Source organism: Triticum urartu, chromosome 1A (assembly GCF_056163025.1).
Source record: "Triticum urartu cultivar PI428250 chromosome 1A, HENAU_Tu73, whole genome shotgun sequence".
Classification (NCBI taxonomy): domain Eukaryota; kingdom Viridiplantae; phylum Streptophyta; class Magnoliopsida; order Poales; family Poaceae; genus Triticum; species Triticum urartu.
Genome location: NC_141873.1, coordinates 219,073,887 through 219,093,386, shown reverse-complemented (window position 1 = coordinate 219,093,386; position 19,500 = coordinate 219,073,887). Strand labels below are relative to the sequence as shown.

Sequence of the window (19,500 nt, the reverse complement as noted above, 5' to 3'; positions counted from 1 at the left end):
GCATTTGTTGCTCAAATTCTTTTGCCACAATCTGATTTTCACTCTTAGTTTTCTCCTGTTTTGCTTTATTAGCTCTATTAATATCATCTTTCAAAATGGAATCAGGAGTCATAGGAAGCAAAGTAATATTTTTATCCTTATGAACAAGAGTATACTGATTGTTTCTACCATGGTGAATAGAATTTTTATCAAATTGCCATGGTCTACCAAGTAATAAGGAACATGCTTGCATCGGTACCACATCACAATCAACATAATCAGCATATGTAGAGATACTAAAATGCACACGAACAGTACGTGTTACCTTAACCTTGCCGCTGTTGTTGAACCATTGGATGTAGTAAGGATGTGGATGTGGTCTTGTGGTGAGAGATAGCTTCTCCACCATCTCGATGCTAGCCAAGTTGTTGCAACTTCCTCCATCTATGATCACGCGAACAGAACGTTCCTTCACAACTCCCTTTGTATGGAACAAATTATGCCTCTGATTTTGCTCAGCTTGTGTAACCTGCACACTCAAAACACGTTGAGCAACTAAACATTCATACCTGTCAGCATCTTCAGGAGCCATGTATTGCGTCTCATGATCAGAATCGTCTCCACCGTGTTCGTCACGTGTAATAAGAGCCAAAGTCTCCTCATCATAGTCACTAGCGGACTCATACCCACCATCCTCAGTAACAATCATCACACGCTTAGATGGGCATTCTCTCGCATAATGACCTCCACCCTTGCAACGTCGACAAATAATATCATGTGTTTGCCCTGTTGATGCCATGGATGAAGAAGAGCTCTTTGCAGGCCCAAAAGGTGTGCTCTTGGCAGATAGTGGTGATTGTGCCTGCTTTATTGTATCACGGTTGGAGGTGGCAGCCGACGGAGGCGCCGGTGAAGCAGAACGTGTGGAAGTAGATGATGCACGTGGTGTCCATGAAGAAGGTCGACCTGCAGAAAAGTTAGTCCGCGCCAATGCCTGTCGATCCTGCACTTCACGTTCAGCTTTACAAGCAAGATGGAATAAACGAGTGATATTAGTATACTCCTTATACTCTAGAATCGTCTGAATCTCTCTATTTAATCCACCCATAAAACGTGCAAGCATAGCTTCATTCTCCTCAACAATACCACATCTAATCATGCCAGTTTGTAATTCCTGATAATATTCTTCTACAGAATTTTTTCCCTGTCTTAAGCGCTGCAATTTTTGAAGTAATTCACGTTGATAATATGGTGGAACCCAACGAGTACGCATAGCAGTTTTCAAAGCAGCCCACGTAGCAGGAATGGGATATAATCTACAATGCTCAGACCACCAAACACATGCAAAACTAGTGAATGCACAAACAGCAGCAGGAACACGTCTCTCCTCGGGATATTGTAAACATGTAAATCGTTGTTCAGCTTCTAACTCCCAAGTAAGGTATATATCAGGAACATATCTACCCTCAAATGGTGGAATATTCAATTTTAGTTTAGGGAGATGGTCATGATCTCGTACCTGAGGGTGAGCCCTACCATTGCCATTATTTGCATGTGGACGACCTGATGGTTGCTGTGCTGGTGGTGGCACGTAGTTCTGATTTTGATCAACCTCATCCTCGTAATCGCTAGCAAAATCATCCTCCTCCGCATCAGCAGCAGGAGCCACAGAAGTAGCAACAGCAGCACCAACAGTTTGGCCAGGTGCAAGAGGGAGACGGCTCGCTCGGCGGAGGGCTGTTTCACGATGTGTAGGTAGTCGTCGTTGTTGTTGTTGTAGAGGTGCGTTAGGTGCAGCCGGTGGTGGTGGTGGAAGACGCGCGAGCAATTCATTAAACCTGTTATCGAGCTTTGTTTCGAACGTCTTCTCCATGTCATCTATCTTCTCCATGGCCTCTTCAAATCTGTTTAGCACATCCTGCACCTGTCCATTCATCATTTGCTGAAATTTATCATGCAACTCCTGATTCGTCATGTTCTCCCAGTCAGTCTCGTCGGCTTGTGATCCTGCCATGGTTAGCAACAATAGAAAACACACAAAAATATGATCCTACAGAATACTAACAAGAGGTGGTGGTGGCGGGTGTCACAAATCCGTCAAGCAAATCTCAAATTCTTACCAGTTCTTACCCAGCAGCAGGCGGTGATCGGCAACCGTTGTAGTCAAAACTCTCAAAAGCTTGGATAGAGCGATTGCCAGGGAGAGTCAAACGCACGACGTAGAGGTATGTGGAGCTGGGAAGGCTTATAGTATGGTAGCAAAAAGGGTCAGCAATAATCAATTCAGAGATGCAAAGTTGAATAAACGCGAAACGACGGTACTGTGCTGGTCCTAGGCTAGACCGTGCTAGAGACGCGAGCCTAGAACACTAACAAAATCACGGCGCTGCACGTAAATCAGGGAAAAGCACACTCTGGAACTTTTTTTTTTTGCTTTTTTTTTTGCGCTCCTCTTTTTTTTTTGCGCTCCTCTTTTTTTTGCGCTCCTCTTTTTTTTTTTTGCGAAAAATTACTATAATGGCGAGTGTCTCAAAACTCTTCCCTCGTCAAACTAATAGGATGGGCACGAAATTTTTTTTTTCACTTTTTTTTTCGGAAATCAGGGCAGCGACGACGAAAAAGTGCGACAAAAAAATCACTATGATGGTACGTGGCTCAAAAGACTCAGAAAAGCCTAAAAATAGGATAGGGAAAAAATATTCTTGCCTGTGAAAATTTTGGCCTAGAAACTGCCCGGGGGTCTCCAGACTCTTTTTTTTTTCCGAGACCTACGCAGGCAAGGAAACACGAATCGGAATTGAGATTGATCTCAAGAACAAACCTAATATGAGAAGAACTCGGATTGGTGGTGGATATATGGTGGATTCAGAGCGGTGGCGGATAAGCAAAAGTGGTAGATGGGCGATGATGATGGTGCGGCGGTGGCGTGAAAACTTGTGACCAGAACTCGAAACTCTAAAAGACTAGACTCTAAGACCAGCAACTTGACACGACGATGCAACCGCAAATTCAACAAAGCAAAAACCCTAAAAAGATTATGCAAAGGCTCAGATTGGTTCGGATATGATGAACTAACCCTAATTTTTTTTTGTGTGGCATTTTCGTGGACTGTAGGTATGAAGAACAGACTCGATCTAATCTATGAAAAACTGTAAAATCTCACCGAGCAACCTGGAAATCTGATACCACTTGATAGGGGCAAAGGTGTCCCGATGTTTCGATGAGATGGTGTCTATCGTTTTCTGTGGGAGTCGACCTTGACGATCCGACTACGAACGTGCGAGACGTCGCGCCTTAGCAATCGCTAAACCAACTTCCGAGGGGTTATTGACCACGCCGGAGCACGATCAACCTGACCACGAGGGCCTGTTTCCTGCGAGCAAACGAAGAACAAGCAAGAAACTGAGATTGCAATCTGGATATTGCGAATATAAGATGAAAGCTTTATTGATCAAGGTGGGGTTCTGTGACGTCTTGGTCTGGTCGTTGGACACAAACGAAGTACGTGAAGTTGCAGCTATGGCGAACTTTTAATCTAAACAAAACCCAAAGTCTAAACGACGCCCTAAGGGCTGTATATATGGAGGAAGAGAGGGGAATTTCGTGGCCCTTGAGGGTGGGGTCCGAAACCAACCCTAACTCTTGTTTCCCCACACATACGGACTCTAAAAATAGCCTATACTTAAGTATTTCGAAATTACATGGGCCTGGCCCATTAATAAGGTGACGCAGCACCTAGAATAGCCTATGGACGAATATTATGAAGTGGCATCTTGTATATTTCGTCCATGGCTTCATGCACTCCTTATGGCAGCTTCAAAGTCCTGAAATCATCACTTGTAACTCCGTTCTTGATCCCCTTGCGCATGCCATCAACTTCATGCGTGTTCTTGCTCCAATGTTCATCCTTCTCCAAGCTAGACCCTTCATTTGAAAGCAAAACAAATGTATCCAATTTAGGCAGCATCATAATCTCATGAACATTAGAATCATTACCAAGAAACGAAAGTACCTGGTAATTTAATTGGCGTGCGCGAGCTCTAGTAATTGGTCCAGTATATGTAACAGTAGGGGCTGTGGGTGTAACAATGGTATTGATGTCCTCATCAACTATTGAAGCTTGGGGTATATGTTTCCATGATACCATGACGGGTTGAACCTATGCCTTCCTTAATATGTGTGAACTTGAAAGTTTCACGAGCCGTACTCTTCTGATATTTTGCCAGATAAAATTTCAACACGACAACTTCATCGAACGCGAGAAGTGAATGAAAGGTTGTGCATTGGAGAAGTGGGAGTCGACCTTGAACTTTGTGTTCATGCCCATGGACACGATGTAGATCTTATCATTAAAGCTTCTCTTTAATTAATTATTCCTTTGGTATAAGTTCATCTTATATCTGGGATCTGGCCTTTTGCAATCGTGGTTCCGACCATGTTCTCCTTTAAATACCATTTCTCGTGCAAGTTTAAGCACTTGTCTTCTGTAGAGCAATACCCCAGTCCAACCTCTACTTTGATCTGTCATCGAGTATTACCCCCTCTGGTATCTCGAGATTATCACGAAACTGCATAACTTCTTATGCGTTCTTCATCAACTATTACATTCTGACTGATTCCATTTTTTTTCATGGGCTCTGAGTTAATAAACACTCAAAGACATCGATAACTGAATCGAGTTCACACCGCAGTTAAACAACTCTTGGTAACCTTCATTACTTACGAATTTGAACTCGATCACGTAAATCCTAGCCTGCTCGGCTATATCATTATCGTGCCGATTTTAACTGTGCTACCTGGTCCTTAACCCCGGAGCACAACTTTCGATGATGAGCTAAGCTTATGCCAATCTCCCTCGTCATTCCATTTCGCCTTGAACAACAAGCTTGATTCCGAGTTTGTGTCGTACCTGTGGTTCCAATAACCTCTTGGTTCATCATTCCTTTGGCTTGATGTCATCGCTGATCGATTACATCCTCATGAAATCTCTCGACAAAATTTGTCGTGATCATCATCAACAATTGACTCCTTCCAAGATCTCAATTGAATTCATGATGAGAAATACCATCCTTGCCCTTGATGATTTGTTTTATCATCTACCACTTTATTGCCTTCCGTTCAACACAAACTTGTTCATGTTTTGTGTTATACCTTGAGTTCCTTGCTACCCAGCATTGTTCTTCTTTACCTTGGATATTACCACATTTTATGTCAAGAATGTCGTGAGAATTTCACCACCTCCTGAGAATTCTTGATACAAGTAATACTTATCACCATCACCATTCCTTCTGGGTCCTCGTTTTGTTCCTAACCGGAATACCGACAAATGAACTACGATGTGTGAATTCAAAACTTCCAGCAACCCTGTTGCTTTGAACCAATGTTTAATTGTGTATGTTTTCCTCAAGCATACATCATTATACCATTTTGAATTGACAAATGTTATCTCCTTGTTCACATAATTGGGGAGATCCATCTTTTGAGAATCTTGATGAATTGTCGCTGAGTTCATCAGTCACCTCCTCATCCTCTCCTTGGTTTAATGAGTAACTCTTGTTTCGAGACTCACTTCCATAGTTCATTTCCCGAGAGTCTTACAATGACATCTCGTCAAATTTGTGTTGCACCTTTTTCTTCTGAGACATCCTGAGTCTGAGGTATCCTGACACCAATCATATCTGAATCTCAGTCAGTTATGATGGTTGGAACATATTTTCGAGAGTTATATCATTGGTCCTCATATGACCTGGTAAGGTGATGTCATGCCTAGCACACCTGGCTGGAGGGCCTATTGTTATAATTGCCTTTTTAGCAAGGTTAGCCATTCTTCCATGAGGAAATTGTAAGACTTATTCTACAAGCTGTTCCTGATGGGTCCTTTGTGTCTCCAAAGTCTGACCTTCACCTGATGACCATATCAATGCTATCTCGATGCATGTCTATGGTACTCCAATTTCAACAAGAACATTTGAAGCCCAATGCTAAATGTTTCCTGCTCAATTATCCAAACACCGCTGTATGGGTAAGGTCATGAAAATTCTCTCCCCTACCTAAAGAGTTTTCTACATTATATCCTGTCATGGATATTATGCTCTGCTTGTCCTTGGGAAGGATATAACCTTGAAATATATGTTTAAACACATTTTCCTTTCCATTGTTCTGTTTAATTCTGATAACCATATCTTCCTTTCCATTGTTTGGTTTAACCTTTCTTGTGATCTATATGATCTATGCAGCCATATTGATAGAGGCAAAGGTGTCCCGATGTTTCGATGAGATGGTGGCTATCGTTTTCTGTGGGAGTCGACCTTGACGATCCGACTACGAACGTGCGAGACGTCGTGCCTTAGCAATCGCTAAACCAACTTCCGAGGGGTTATTGACCACGCCGGAGCACGATCAACCTGACCACGAGGGCCTGTTTCCTGCGAGCAAACGAAGAACAAGCAAGAAACTGAGATTGCAATCTGGATATTGCGAATATAAGATGAAAGCTTTATTGATCAAGGTGGGGTTCTGTGACGTCTTGGTCTGGTCGTTGGACACAAACGAAGTACGCGAAGTTGCAGCTATGGCGAACTTTTAATCTAAACAAAACCCCCCAAAGTCTAAACGACGCCCTAAGGGCTGTATATATGGAGGAAGAGAGGGGAATTTCGTGGCCCTTGAGGGTGGGGTCCGAAACCAACCCTAACTCTTGTTTCCCCACACATACGGACTCTAAAAATAGCCTATACTTAAGTATTTCGAAATTACATGGGCCTGGCCCATTAATAAGGTGACGCAGCACCTAGAATAGCCTATGGACGAATATTATGAAGTGGCATCTTGTATATTTCGTCCATGGCTTCATGCACTCCTTATGGCGGCTTCAAAGTCCTGAAATCATCACTTGTAACTCCGTTCTTGATCCCCTTGCGCATGCCATCAACTTCATGCGTGTTCTTGCTCCAATGTTCATCCTTCTCCAAGCTAGGCCCTTCATTTGAAAGCAAAACAAATGTATCCAATTTAGGCAGCATCATAATCTCATGAACATTAGAATCATTACCAAGAAACGAAAGTACCTGGTAATTTAATTGGCGTGCGCGAGCTCTAGTAATTGGTCCAGTATATGTAACAGTAGGGGCTGTGGGTGTAACAATGGTATTGATGTCCTCATCATCCTCCCCTTCTTGAAATGAAGTCGTCCTCGACGGAAGCTCATCTTCCTCACCCAAATAAGGCTTCAAATCTGCAATATTAAAAGTGGGACTAACCCCAAAATCTGCAGGTAGCTCAAGTTTATATGCATTATCATTTATTTTCTCTAAAACCTTAAAAGGACCATCAGCACGTGGCATTAGCTTTGATTTGCGCAGATTAGGAAATCTATCTTTACGCAAATGTAACCAAACAAGATCTCCAGGTGCAAACACAACATGTTTTCTACCCTTATCTCCAGCAAGTTTATATTTAGCATTCATACGCTCAATGTTTTCCTTAGTTAACTCATGCATTTTCAAAATCAATTCAGAACGTTCTTTAGCATCAAAATTAACCTTCTCCGAAGATGGAAGAGGCAACAAATCAATAGGTGCACGAGGTAGGAAACCATACACAATTTCAAAAGGGCACATCTTAGTAGTAGAATGCAATGAACGATTATAAGCAAATTCAATATGAGGCAAGCATTCTTCCCACATTTTCTTGTTATTCTTCAAAACAGCCCTAAGCATAGTAGACAATGTTCTATTGACTACTTCAGTTTGTCCATCAGTTTGGGGGTGATAAGTAGTACTAAAAAGCAGCTTAGTCCCCAACTTAGCCCATAAACATCTCCAAAAGTGGCTAAGAAATTTAGTATCACGATCTGAAACAATAGTATTTGGCACACCATGTAAGCGAATAATTTCACGAAAGAACAAATCAGCAACATTAACAGCATCATCGCTTTTATGACATGGTATAAAGTGTGCCATTTTCGAGAACCTATCCACGACAACAAATATGCTATCCCTCCCCTTCTTTGTTCTAGGTAAACCTAAAACAAAGTCCATAGATATATCCTCCCAAGGAACACTAGGTACAGGCAAAGGCATATATAAACCATGAGGATTGAGTCGTGACTTAGCTCTTTGACATGTAGTGCAGCGAGCAACAAAACGCTCAACATCCCGTCTCATCTTTGGCCAAAAGAAATGTGTAGCAAGTATATCCTCCGTCTTCTTGACGCCAAAGTGTCCCATTAATCCTCCTCCATGCGCCTCCTGCAACAACAAAAGACGAACGGAGCTAGCTGGAATGCATAGCTTGTTAGCACGAAACACAAATCCATTGTTAAGAACGAACTTGTTCCAAGTTCTCCCTTCCTTACAATTCTGCAATACATCTGTAAATTCAGCATCATTAACATATTGATCCTTGATGGTCTCCAAACCAAATATTTTAAAGTCAAGTTGTGAAAGCATAGTATAACGACGAGACAAGGCATCAGCAATAACATTTTCTTTACCCTTCTTGTGTTTAATCACATAAGGGAAAGTCTCAATGAATTCAACCCATTTAGCATGTCGACGGTTCAGTTTTGCTTGACTTTTAATGTGTTTCAAAGATTCATGATCAGAATGTATAACAAATTCCTTGGGCCATAAATAATGTTGCCATGTTTCTAAGGTCCGAACAAGAGCATATAATTCTTTATCATAAGTAGAATAGTTCAGACTAGGCCCACTCAATTTTTCAGAAAGTATGCAACAGGTTTTCCATCTTGTAATAACACACCTCCTAATCCAATTCCACTAGCATCACATTCAAGCTCAAAAGTCTTATTGAAATTAGGAAGTTGGAGTAAAGGAGCATGTGTCAACTTATCTTTCAATACCGTGAAGGCTTCTTCCTGTGCGGTACCCCAAACAAAAGGTACATCCTTCTTTGTAAGCTCGTTGAGAGGTGCAGCAATGGTGCTGAAATCTCTCACAAAACGCCTATAGAAACCAGCGAGGCCAAGGAAACTCCTCACTTGTGTGACCGTTTTGGGCTGCGGCCAACTCTCAATAGCTTCAATCTTGGCTTTATCAACTTCAATTCCCTGTGGAGTAACAACATAGCCAAGAAAAGATACTCGGTCGGTGCAAAAGGTGCACTTTCCAAGGTTACCAAACAAACGTGCATCACGTAGAGCAATAAAAACAGCACGTAAATGTTCCAAATGTTCCTCCAAAGATTTGCTATAAATCAATATGTCATCAAAGTAAACTACCACAAATCGTCCAATGAAAGCACGTAAAACTTCGTTCATTAACCTCATGAAAGTACTAGGTGCATTAGTTAAACCAAAAGGCATGACTAACCACTCATATAATCCAAACTTAGTTTTAAATGCTGTTTTCCATTCATCTCCCAATTTCATACGAATTTGATGGTAACCACTACGCAAATCAACTTTGGAGAATATTGTAGAGCCACTCAATTCATCAAGCATATCATCTAGCCTAGGAATAGGATGACGATAACGAATAGTAATATTATTAATGCCTCTACAATCAACGCACATACGCGACGTACCATCCTTTTTCGGCACTAAAATGATAGGAACAGCACAAGGACTAAGGGATTCGCGTATATAACCTTTGTCGAGCAGTTCTTGTACTTGACGCATAATCTCCTTCGTCTCCTCTGGATTGGTACGGTATGGTGCCCGGTTGGGTAATGATGCACCGGGAATTAAGTCAATTTGATGCTCAATCCCGCGAATAGGTGGTAATCCCGGTGGCACGTCTTGTGGAAAGACGTCGGCGAACTCCTGCAAAATGTTAGTGACAGCAGGAGGCAAAGAGGAAGGCACGTCCTCGAATGAAAATAATGCCTCTTTGCACACAAAAGCATAGCAAACAGATTTGCTAAAATCTAGATCATCAATATCAGATTTGGTGGCAAGTAAACATGCACTTTTCAATTTAATTTTAGAAGCAACACTAGATTGTTTATTATTATTAGGCTGCATTTGTTGCTCAAATTCTTTTGCCACAATCTGATTTTCACTCTTAGTTTTCTCCTGTTTTGCTTTATTAGCTCTATTAATATCATCTTTCAAAATGGAATCAGGAGTCATAGGAAGCAAAGTAATATTTTTATCCTTATGAACAAGAGTATACTGATTGTTTCTACCATGGTGAATAGAATTTTTATCAAATTGCCATGGTCTACCAAGTAATAAGGAACATGCTTGCATCGGTACCACATCACAATCAACATAATCAGCATATGTAGAGATACTAAAATGCACACGAACAGTACGTGTTACCTTAACCTTGCCGCTGTTGTTGAACCATTGGATGTAGTAAGGATGTGGATGCGGTCTTGTGGTGAGAGATAGCTTCTCCACCATCTCGATGCTAGCCAAGTTGTTGCAACTCCCTCCATCTATGATCACGCGAACAGAACGTTCCTTCACAACTCCCTTTGTATGGAACAAATTATGCCTCTGATTTTGCTCAGCTTGTGTAACCTGCACACTCAAAACACGTTGAGCAACTAAACATTCATACCTGTCAGCATCTTCAGGAGCCATGTATTGCGTCTCATGATCAGAATCGTCTCCACCGTGTTCGTCACGTGTAATAAGAGCCAAAGTCTCCTCATCATAGTCACTAGCGGACTCATACCCACCATCCTCAGTAACAATCATCACACGCTTAGATGGGCATTCTCTCGCATAATGACCTCCACCCTTGCAACGTCGACAAATAATATCATGTGTTTGCCCTGTTGATGCCATGGATGAAGAAGAGCTCTTTGCAGGCCTAGAAGGTGTGCTCTTGGCAGATAGTGGTGATTGTGCCTGCTTTATTGTATCACGGTTGGAGGTGGCAGCCGACGGAGGCGCCGGTGAAGCAGAACGTGTGGAAGTAGATGATGCACGTGGTGTCCATGAAGAAGGTCGACCTGCAGAAAAGTTAGTCCGCGCCAATGCCTGTCGATCCTGCACTTCACGTTCAGCTTTACAAGCAAGATGGAATAAACGAGTGATATTAGTATACTCCTTATACTCTAGAATCGTCTGAATCTCTCTATTTAATCCACCCATAAAACGTGCAAGCATAGCTTCATTCTCCTCAACAATACCACATCTAATCATGCCAGTTTGTAATTCCTGATAATATTCTTCTACAGAATTTTTCCCCTGTCTTAAGCGCTGCAATTTTTGAAGTAATTCACGTTGATAATATGGTGGAACCCAACGAGTACGCATAGCAGTTTTCAAAGCAGCCCAAGTAGCAGGAATGGGATATAATCTACAATGCTCAGACCACCAAACACATGCAAAACTAGTGAATGCACAAACAGCAGCAGGAACACGTCTCTCCTCGGGATATTGTAAACATGTAAATCGTTGTTCAGTTTCTAACTCCCAAGTAAGATATATATCAGGAACATATCTACCCTCAAATGGTGGAATATTCAATTTTAGTTTAGGGAGATGGTCATGATCTCGTACCTGAGGGTGAGCCCTACCATTGCCATTATTTGCATGTGGACGACCTGATGGTTGCTGTGCTGGTGGTGGCACGTAGTTTTGATTTTGATCAACCTCATCCTCGTAATCGCCAGCAAAATCATCCTCCTCCGCATCAGCAGCAGGAGCCACAGAAGTAGCAACAGCAGCACCAACAGTTTGGCCAGGTGCAAGAGGGATACGGCTCGCTCGGCGGAGGGCTGTTTCACGATGTGTAGGTAGTCGTCGTTGTGGTTGTTGTAGAGGTGCGTTAGGTGCAGCCGGTGGTGGTGGTGGAAGACGCGCGAGCAATTCATTAAACCTGTCATCGAGCTTTGTTTCGAACGTCTTCTCCATGTCATCTATCTTCTCCATGGCCTCTTCAAATCTGTTTAGCACATCCTGCACCTGTCCATTCATCATTTGCTGAAATTTATCATGCAACTCCTGATTCGTCATGTTCTCCCAGTCAGTCTCGTCGGCTTGTGATCCTGCCATGGTTAGCAACAATAGAAAACACACAAGAATATGATCCTACAGAATACTAACAAGAGGTGGTGGTGGCGGGTGTCACAAATCCGTCAAGCAAATCTCAAATTCTTACCAGTTCTTACCCAGCAGCAGGCGGTGATCGGCAACCGTTGTAGTCAAAACTCTCAAAAGCTTGGATAGAGCGATTGCCAGGGAGAGTCAAACGCACGACGTAGAGGTATGTGGAGCTGGGAAGGCTTATAGTATGGTAGCAAAAAGGGTCAGCAATAATCAATTCAGAGATGCAAAGTTGAATAAACGCTCAACGACGGTACTGTGCTGGTCCTAGGCTAGACCGTGCTAGAGACGCGAGCCTAGAACACTAACAAAATCACGGCGCTGCACGTAAATAAGGGAAAAGCACACTCTGGAACTTTTTTTTCGCTTTTTTTTTGCGCTCCTCTTTTTTTTTGCGCTCCTCTTTTTTTTGCGAAAAATTACTATAATGGCGAGTGTCTCAAAACTCTTCCCTCGTCAAACTGATAGGATGGGCACGAAATTTTTTTTTTCACTTTTTTTTTCGGAAATCAGGGCAGCGACGACGAAAAAGTGCGACAAAAAATCACTATGATGGCACGTGGCTCAAAAGACTCAGAAAAGCCTAAAAATAGGATAGGGAAAAAATATTTTTGCCCGTGAAAATTTTGGCCTAAAAACTGCCCGGGGGTCTCCAGACTCTTTTTTTTTTCCGAGACCTACGCAGGCAAGGAAACACGAATCGGAATTGAGATTGATCTGAAAAACAAACCTAATATGAGAAGAACTCGGATTGGTGGTGGATATATGGTGGTGGTATATGGCAGCGGTGGTGGTATATGGTAGCGGTGGTGGTATATGGATAGAGATTGATGGTGGTATATGGATACGGATTGGTGGTGGTATATGGATATGGATTCAGAGCGGTGGCGGATAAGCAAAAGTGGTAGATGGGCGATGATGATGGTGCGGCGGCGGCGTGACAACTTGTGACCAGAACTCGAAACTCTAAAAGACTAGACTCTAAGACCAGCAACTTGACACGACGATGCAACCGCAAATTCAACAAAGCAAAAACCGTAAAAAGATTATGCAAAGGCTCAGATTGGTTCGGATATGATGAACTAACCCTAATTTTTTTTTGTGTGGCTTTTTCGTGGACTGTAGGTATGAAGAACAGACTCGATCTAATCTACGAAAAACTGTAAAATCTCACCGAGCAACCTGGAAATCTGATACCACTTGATAGAGGCAAAGGTGTCCCGATGTTTCGATGAGATGGTGGCTATCGTTTTCTGTGGGAGTCGACCTTGACGATCCGACTACGAACGTGCGAGACGTCGCGCCTTAGCAATCGCTAAACCAACTTCCAAGGGGTTATTGACCACGCCGGAGCACGATCAACCTGACCACGAGGGCCTGTTTCCTGCGAGCAAACGAAGAACAAGCAAGAAACTGAGATTGCAATCTGGATATTGCGAATATAAGATGAAAGCTTTATTGATCAAGGTGGGGTTCTGTGACGTCTTGGTCTGGTCGTTGGACACAAACGAAGTACGCGAAGTTGCAGCTATGGCGAACTTTTAATCTAAACAAAACCCCCCAAAGTCTAAACGACGCCCTAAGGGCTGTATATATGGAGGAAGAGAGGGGAATTTCGTGGCCCTTGAGGGTGGGGTCCGAAACCAACCCTAACTCTTGTTTCCCCACACATACGGACTCTAAAAATAGCCTATACTTAAGTATTTCGAAATTACATGGGCCTGGCCCATTAATAAGGTGACGCAGCACCTAGAATAGCCTATGGACGAATATTATGAAGTGGCATCTTGTATATTTCGTCCATGGCTTCATGCACTCCTTATGGCGGCTTCAAAGTCCTGAAATCATCACTTGTAACTCCGTTCTTGATCCCCTTGCGCATGCCATCAACTTCATGCGTGTTCTTGCTCCAATGTTCATCCTTCTCCAAGCTAGGCCCTTCATTTGAAAGCAAAACAAATGTATCCAATTTAGGCAGCATCATAATCTCATGAACATTAGAATCATTACCAAGAAACGAAAGTACCTGGTAATTTAATTGGCGTGCGCGAGCTCTAGTAATTGGTCCAGTATATGTAACAGTAGGGGCTGTGGGTGTAACAATGGTATTGATGTCCTCATCACATATTCTCCTGCTTTTGCAAACACCTCGGTGTACAATTCTGTCAGAAAGACCCTGTTACTTTTGTTGTGACATTCTGGTAACCACCGATGGACGAGAACTTTGCCTACTGGTCTACCTCGTTCAACGAGCAGGAAAATGGTTCTCTTCGTCCCTCACCATTGGTACCGATGTTGTTGCTAACACAACCGACAAACTATCCTCTGACATGCCTGGCTTACCTGATTGTACAAGATGTCACCGACCTTCCTACTTGTAAACCACATGGTGGGCCCACAATCCACAGTTCCACATGATCGAAACCTGACTCTCCTATACATCCCTGTTTCGAAGTTATCCCTTCCGCTTCATTTCGTATGTAATTCGTGAGCCACCCTCCTAGTGATCAATTCTGGTATCAGACATAATACTTATTCCCGTTGCTCTGAACCCCTTTCACACTCTGTTTCAGGCAATAAACGATTGCCTATCCGCTTGAAACTCCTTATTGCATCGTCTTATTTGCTCTCGATGTTTTCTTAAGTTTCAATTCGAGAGTTACTTTCTGACACCTTCCCTGGTGTTAACTACCGGCTACGCAACCTTGTAGAGACCCGTTCTTCTGAAGTTACCCCTTAGCATTATCGTAAGTACGGTGGAGTTCCTGAAGAAAGGACGACAACCTCATCATGATGCATTGATGCATAGGAATGAAGACATCAGCACTATGGATCGACCACTTCGAGAAGAGCAACCAAGGCCGAGAAGATCCGTTAGCATTTCGTAACTAGACCTTCCCCCCTTCTCTACCTCTTAAATCTTGGGACGAGATTTCTTGTAGTGGAGGAGAATTGTGACGCCCAGATATTTAAGCTATAGTGACCTCACACTAATGGTGCCAGGTCATCAAGTTTGACTAAGCCAATTTGCCCCTTATAAAAAAATCAAAGTCATTGTTAAAATTAAATTGCAAGTCGAAATAATATTTCTTCAAACTGCAAAACAAAAATGTTTGGAGTGTGCAGTTAAATGCCTAGGTAATTACAGTGCAGAAAACACCTTTTTAGAAAATGCCTAAATACATTAATATGAAATAAAGCAGAAAAGAAAATAAATAATAAAGAAAAGAACCAAAAAGAGAGAGAGAGAACTCCCCCATCCCCCACTGGGCCTCGACCCAGTCGACCGCCCCACCAGGCCGGCCCACCCCGGTCCACCTAACGCCCCCACTACCCCGTAACCTAGTCCAACCCGGCCTCCCAGCGCACCCACTCCCCCCACACGATCCCCCCACTCTCTCCTCCCTCTCGCCCCCGATCTGGATCGGGGCCCGATTCCGTCGCCCACCGTTGCCGAACCGTCCCGCCGGCGCACCGACGGAGCCCTGTCCTCACCTCCTCCCCGACCAGCCGTCCAGTGCTCGGCGCCCGCCCACCTCGTCTACGGTCGACGTCGCGGCCACCAGACTGCCCTCGCTGCCGTTTGCCGGATCGCCGGTGCCGCCTCACCATCGCCGGACCACCGTTGCCGGAGCCCTTCCTCGCCGGACTGCCTCCTCTGCGATGCACCGTCTCCGACCTCCTCCTCGAGCCCCACTACCCCGTTCCCTGCGCCCCCAGTGAGCCCTGCCTCTCTTCCTCACGGCGCCTCGCGCTCCATCGCCTCTGTTCGCGTACGACCGCGACCTTGGCCACCCTACACGCGCTCGCCGGCAGAAACCAGCACCCACGCCGTTGCTTTTGTGCTCTGCCCTACTGCTACTTGCTCTGGCGCCGCTGTCTGCTGCTTCCACCACGCTCGCCGCATCGTGGATGCGCCCGACCACTTCCCGTGCTCGCCCCGCCCACGGGGGCTGCTCCGTCGCCGCGACCGGCCGCGCGTGCCGGGCGCCCCTCGCGCGTCCAGGCCACGCCGGTGAGGCCCTGCCTCCGCCGCTGCGCCGCGCCGTCCGTCGTCCGCGTCCTCCACGATCCAGACCACGGCGCCGGCCGCGCCCGCGCCGGCCAGCTACATCGGCCGCGCCTGCTTGGCCCCCGCTCCGACCTCGCCCCGCTACCGGGTGGGCGGCGGCTTCGCCAGCACTGCCCATTCGGGCTGCTCCCAGCGCCCGTTAGGCCTTGGGGCCTATGACAGGGGACCCCACCCCCAGAACGTAATTGATAAAAATAATAATTATTAATTAAAATTAATTAATTAATTAACCTAATTAGCTAATTAAATTAACTAATCTGTTAACTAAACTAACTAACTTGGTTAATTAGCTAACAGCCTATGACATGCGGGACCCATGCGTAAGTTTGACCAAGTCAACTAATTGTTGACTGCCGACATCACATTGATGTCATGCTGACGTCATAATGTCATTTTCTTATTAAAATTAGTTCTGTTAATTCTAAAAATAATTAAAACTATAGAAAATCATAGAAAATAATCCGTAACTCGGATGAAAATACTTTGTACATGAAAGTTGCTCAGAACGACGAGACAAATCCGGTTACGCAGCCCGTTCATCCGCCACGCATCCCTAGCATAGCAAACACGCAACTTTCCCCCTCCGGCTCCTTTGCCCGAAAATGCGAAACACCAGGAATAATTTCCCGGATGATTCCCCCCTTCACCGGTACCACCTCGTACCGCGTTAGGGCACACCTAGCATCACGCTTTTTCATGTCATGCATCATCATGCATTTGTTTGCATTATATTTATTGTTTCTCCCCCCTCTTATCTCACTAGACACCGAGACCGACGCCGCTGCTACCCAGTACGACTACGGTGTTGACGACCCCTCTCTCTTGCCAGAGCAACCAGGCAAGCCCCCCTTGATCACCAGATATCGCCTACTCTACTCTCTATACTGCTTGCATTAGAGTAGTGTAGCATGTTACTGCTTCCAGTTAATCCTATCCTGATGCATAGCCTGTCCTTGCTACTACTGTTGTTACCTTTACCTGCAATCCTAATGCTTATTATAGGATGCTAGTTTACCATCAGTGGCCCTACATTCTTGTCTGTCTGCCATGCTATACTATCGGGCCGTGATCACTTGGGAGGTGGTCACGGGTATATACTTATACATAATATATGATACTTGTGGTTATTAAAGTCGGGTCGGCTCGTAGGAGTACCCGCGAGTGATTCCGATGTTGGGGGCTGAAGGGGCAGGTGGCTCCATCCCGGTAGAGGTGGGCCTGAGTTCCCGAAGGCCCCCGACTGTTACTTTGTGGCAGAGCGACAGGGCAGGTTGGGACCACCTAGGAGAGAGGTGGGCCTGGCCCTGGTCGGCGTCCGTGGTTATTTCAGAATTACACGCTTAACGAGATCTTGGTATTTGATCTGAGTCTGGCTACTGGCCTATACGCACTAACCATCTACGCGGGGACAGTTATGGGCACTCGACGTCGTGGTATCAGCCGAAGCCTTCGTGACGTCAGCGACTGAGCGGCGCGCGCCGGGTTGGACCGCGTAATGCAACTTCCTTTGTAATGGAGGTTGCTAGGTCTGCTCACCGGCCGCGTACGCAACGTGCAGGTGTGCAATGGGCGATGGGCCCAGACCCCTGCGCCATAGGATTTAGACCGGCGTGCTGACCTATCTGTTGTGCCTAGGTAGGGCTGCGACGTGTTGATCTTCCGAGGCCGGGCATGACCCAGGAAAGTGTGTCCGGCCAAATGGGATCGAGCGTGTTGGGTTATGTGGTGCACCCCTGCAGGGAAGTTAATCTATTCGAATATCCGTGATCTTCGGTAATAGGACGACTTGAAGTTGTACCTTGACCTTATGACAACTAGAACTGGATACTTAATAAAACACACCCTTCCAAGTGCCAGATACAACCGGTGACCGCTCTCTCACAGGGCGACGAGGGGAGGATCATCGGTTAGGATTATGTTATGCGATGCTACTTGGTGAACTTACCATCTACTCTCTTCTCCTGCTGCAAGATGGAGGTTACCAGAAGCGTAGTCTTCGATATGACTAGCTATGCCCCTCTTATTCCGGCATTCTGCAGTTCAGTCCACATATGATACCCTTATTCCATTTGATACCAATGCATACATATGTAGTGTAGTTCCTTGCTTGCGAGTACTTTGGATGAGTACTCACGGTTGCTTTGCTCCCCCTTTTCCCCCTTTCTATACTCAATTGCTGCGACCAGACGTTGTAGCCCAGGAGCCAGACGCCATCGACGACTACTACTACTCGGGAGGTGCCTACTACTACGTGCAACCCGCTGACGACAACCATGAGTAGTTTAGGAGGATCCCAGGCAAGAGGCATGCGCCTCTTTCGATCTGTATCCCAGTTTGTGCTAGCCTTCTTAAGGCAAACTTGTTTAACTTATGTCTGTACTCAGATATTGTTGCTTCCGCTGACTCGTCTATGATCGAGCTCGTGTATTCGAGCCCTCGAGGCCCCTGGGTTGTAATATGATGCTTGTATGACTTATTTTATTTGTAGAGTTGTGTTGTGATATCTTCCCGTGAGTCCCTGATCTTGATCGTACACGTTTGCGTGTATGATTAGTGTACAATCGAATCGGGGGCGTCACAGAAGTTGCAGCTATGGCGAACTTTTAATCTAAACAAACCCAAAGTCTAAACGACGCCCTAAGGGCTGTATATATGGAGGAAGAGGGGGGGGGGGTAATTTCGTGGCCCTTGGAGGAGGGGTCCGAAACCAACCCTAACTCTTGTTTCCCCACACACACAGACTCTAAAAACGGCCTATACTTAAGTATTTCGAAAATACATGGGCCTGACCCAATAATAAGGTGACGCAGCACCTAGAATAGCCTCTGGACGAAATTTATGAAGTGGCATCTTGCATATTTCGTCCAAGGCTTCATGCACTCATGGTGGCTTCAAAGTCCTGGAATCATCACTTTAACTCCGTTCTTGATCCCCTTGCGCATGCCATCATCTCCATGCTTGAACTTTCTCCAAGGTTCATCTTTCTTATCCAAACTAGGCCCTTCATTTGTAAGCAAAACAAATGTATCCAATTTAGGAAGCATCATATTCTCATGAACATTAGAATCGTTACCAAGAAACGGAAGTACCTGATAATTCAATTGGCATGCGCGAGCTCTAGTAATTGGTCCAGTATGTATAGCAGCACGGGCTGTGGGTGTAACAATGGTATTGATGTCCTCATCGTCCTCCCCTTCTTGAAATGAAGTCATCCTCGACGAAAGCTCGTCTTCCTCACCCAAATAAGGCTTCAAATCTGCAATGTTAAAAGTGGGACTAACCCCAAAATCTACAGGCAGCTCAAGTTTATATGCATTATCATTTATTTTCTCTAACACCTTAAAAGGACCAGCAGCATGTGGCATTAGCTTTGATTTTTGCAAATTAGGAAATCTATCCTTACGCGAATGTAACCAAACAAGAT

The 19,500-nt window shown here is 44.7% G+C and overlaps 1 protein-coding gene across 1 annotated transcript; it reads right to left on the bottom strand.

Annotated features, from left to right (window-relative positions):
- Nucleotides 1-4,173: 4,173 nt before the first annotated feature.
- LOC147990643 (uncharacterized) lies at nt 4,174-16,194 on the bottom strand. The gene is made up of 5 exons (XM_087538331.1): nt 15,825-16,194; nt 9,244-9,828; nt 8,989-9,081; nt 8,126-8,554; nt 4,174-4,190 (listed from the first exon to the last, which is right to left on the bottom strand). The coding sequence occupies exons 1-5, from the start codon at nt 16,192-16,194 to the stop codon at nt 4,174-4,176; spliced, it is 1,494 nt and encodes a 497-aa protein (XP_087394457.1).
- Nucleotides 16,195-19,500: the final 3,306 nt, after the last annotated feature.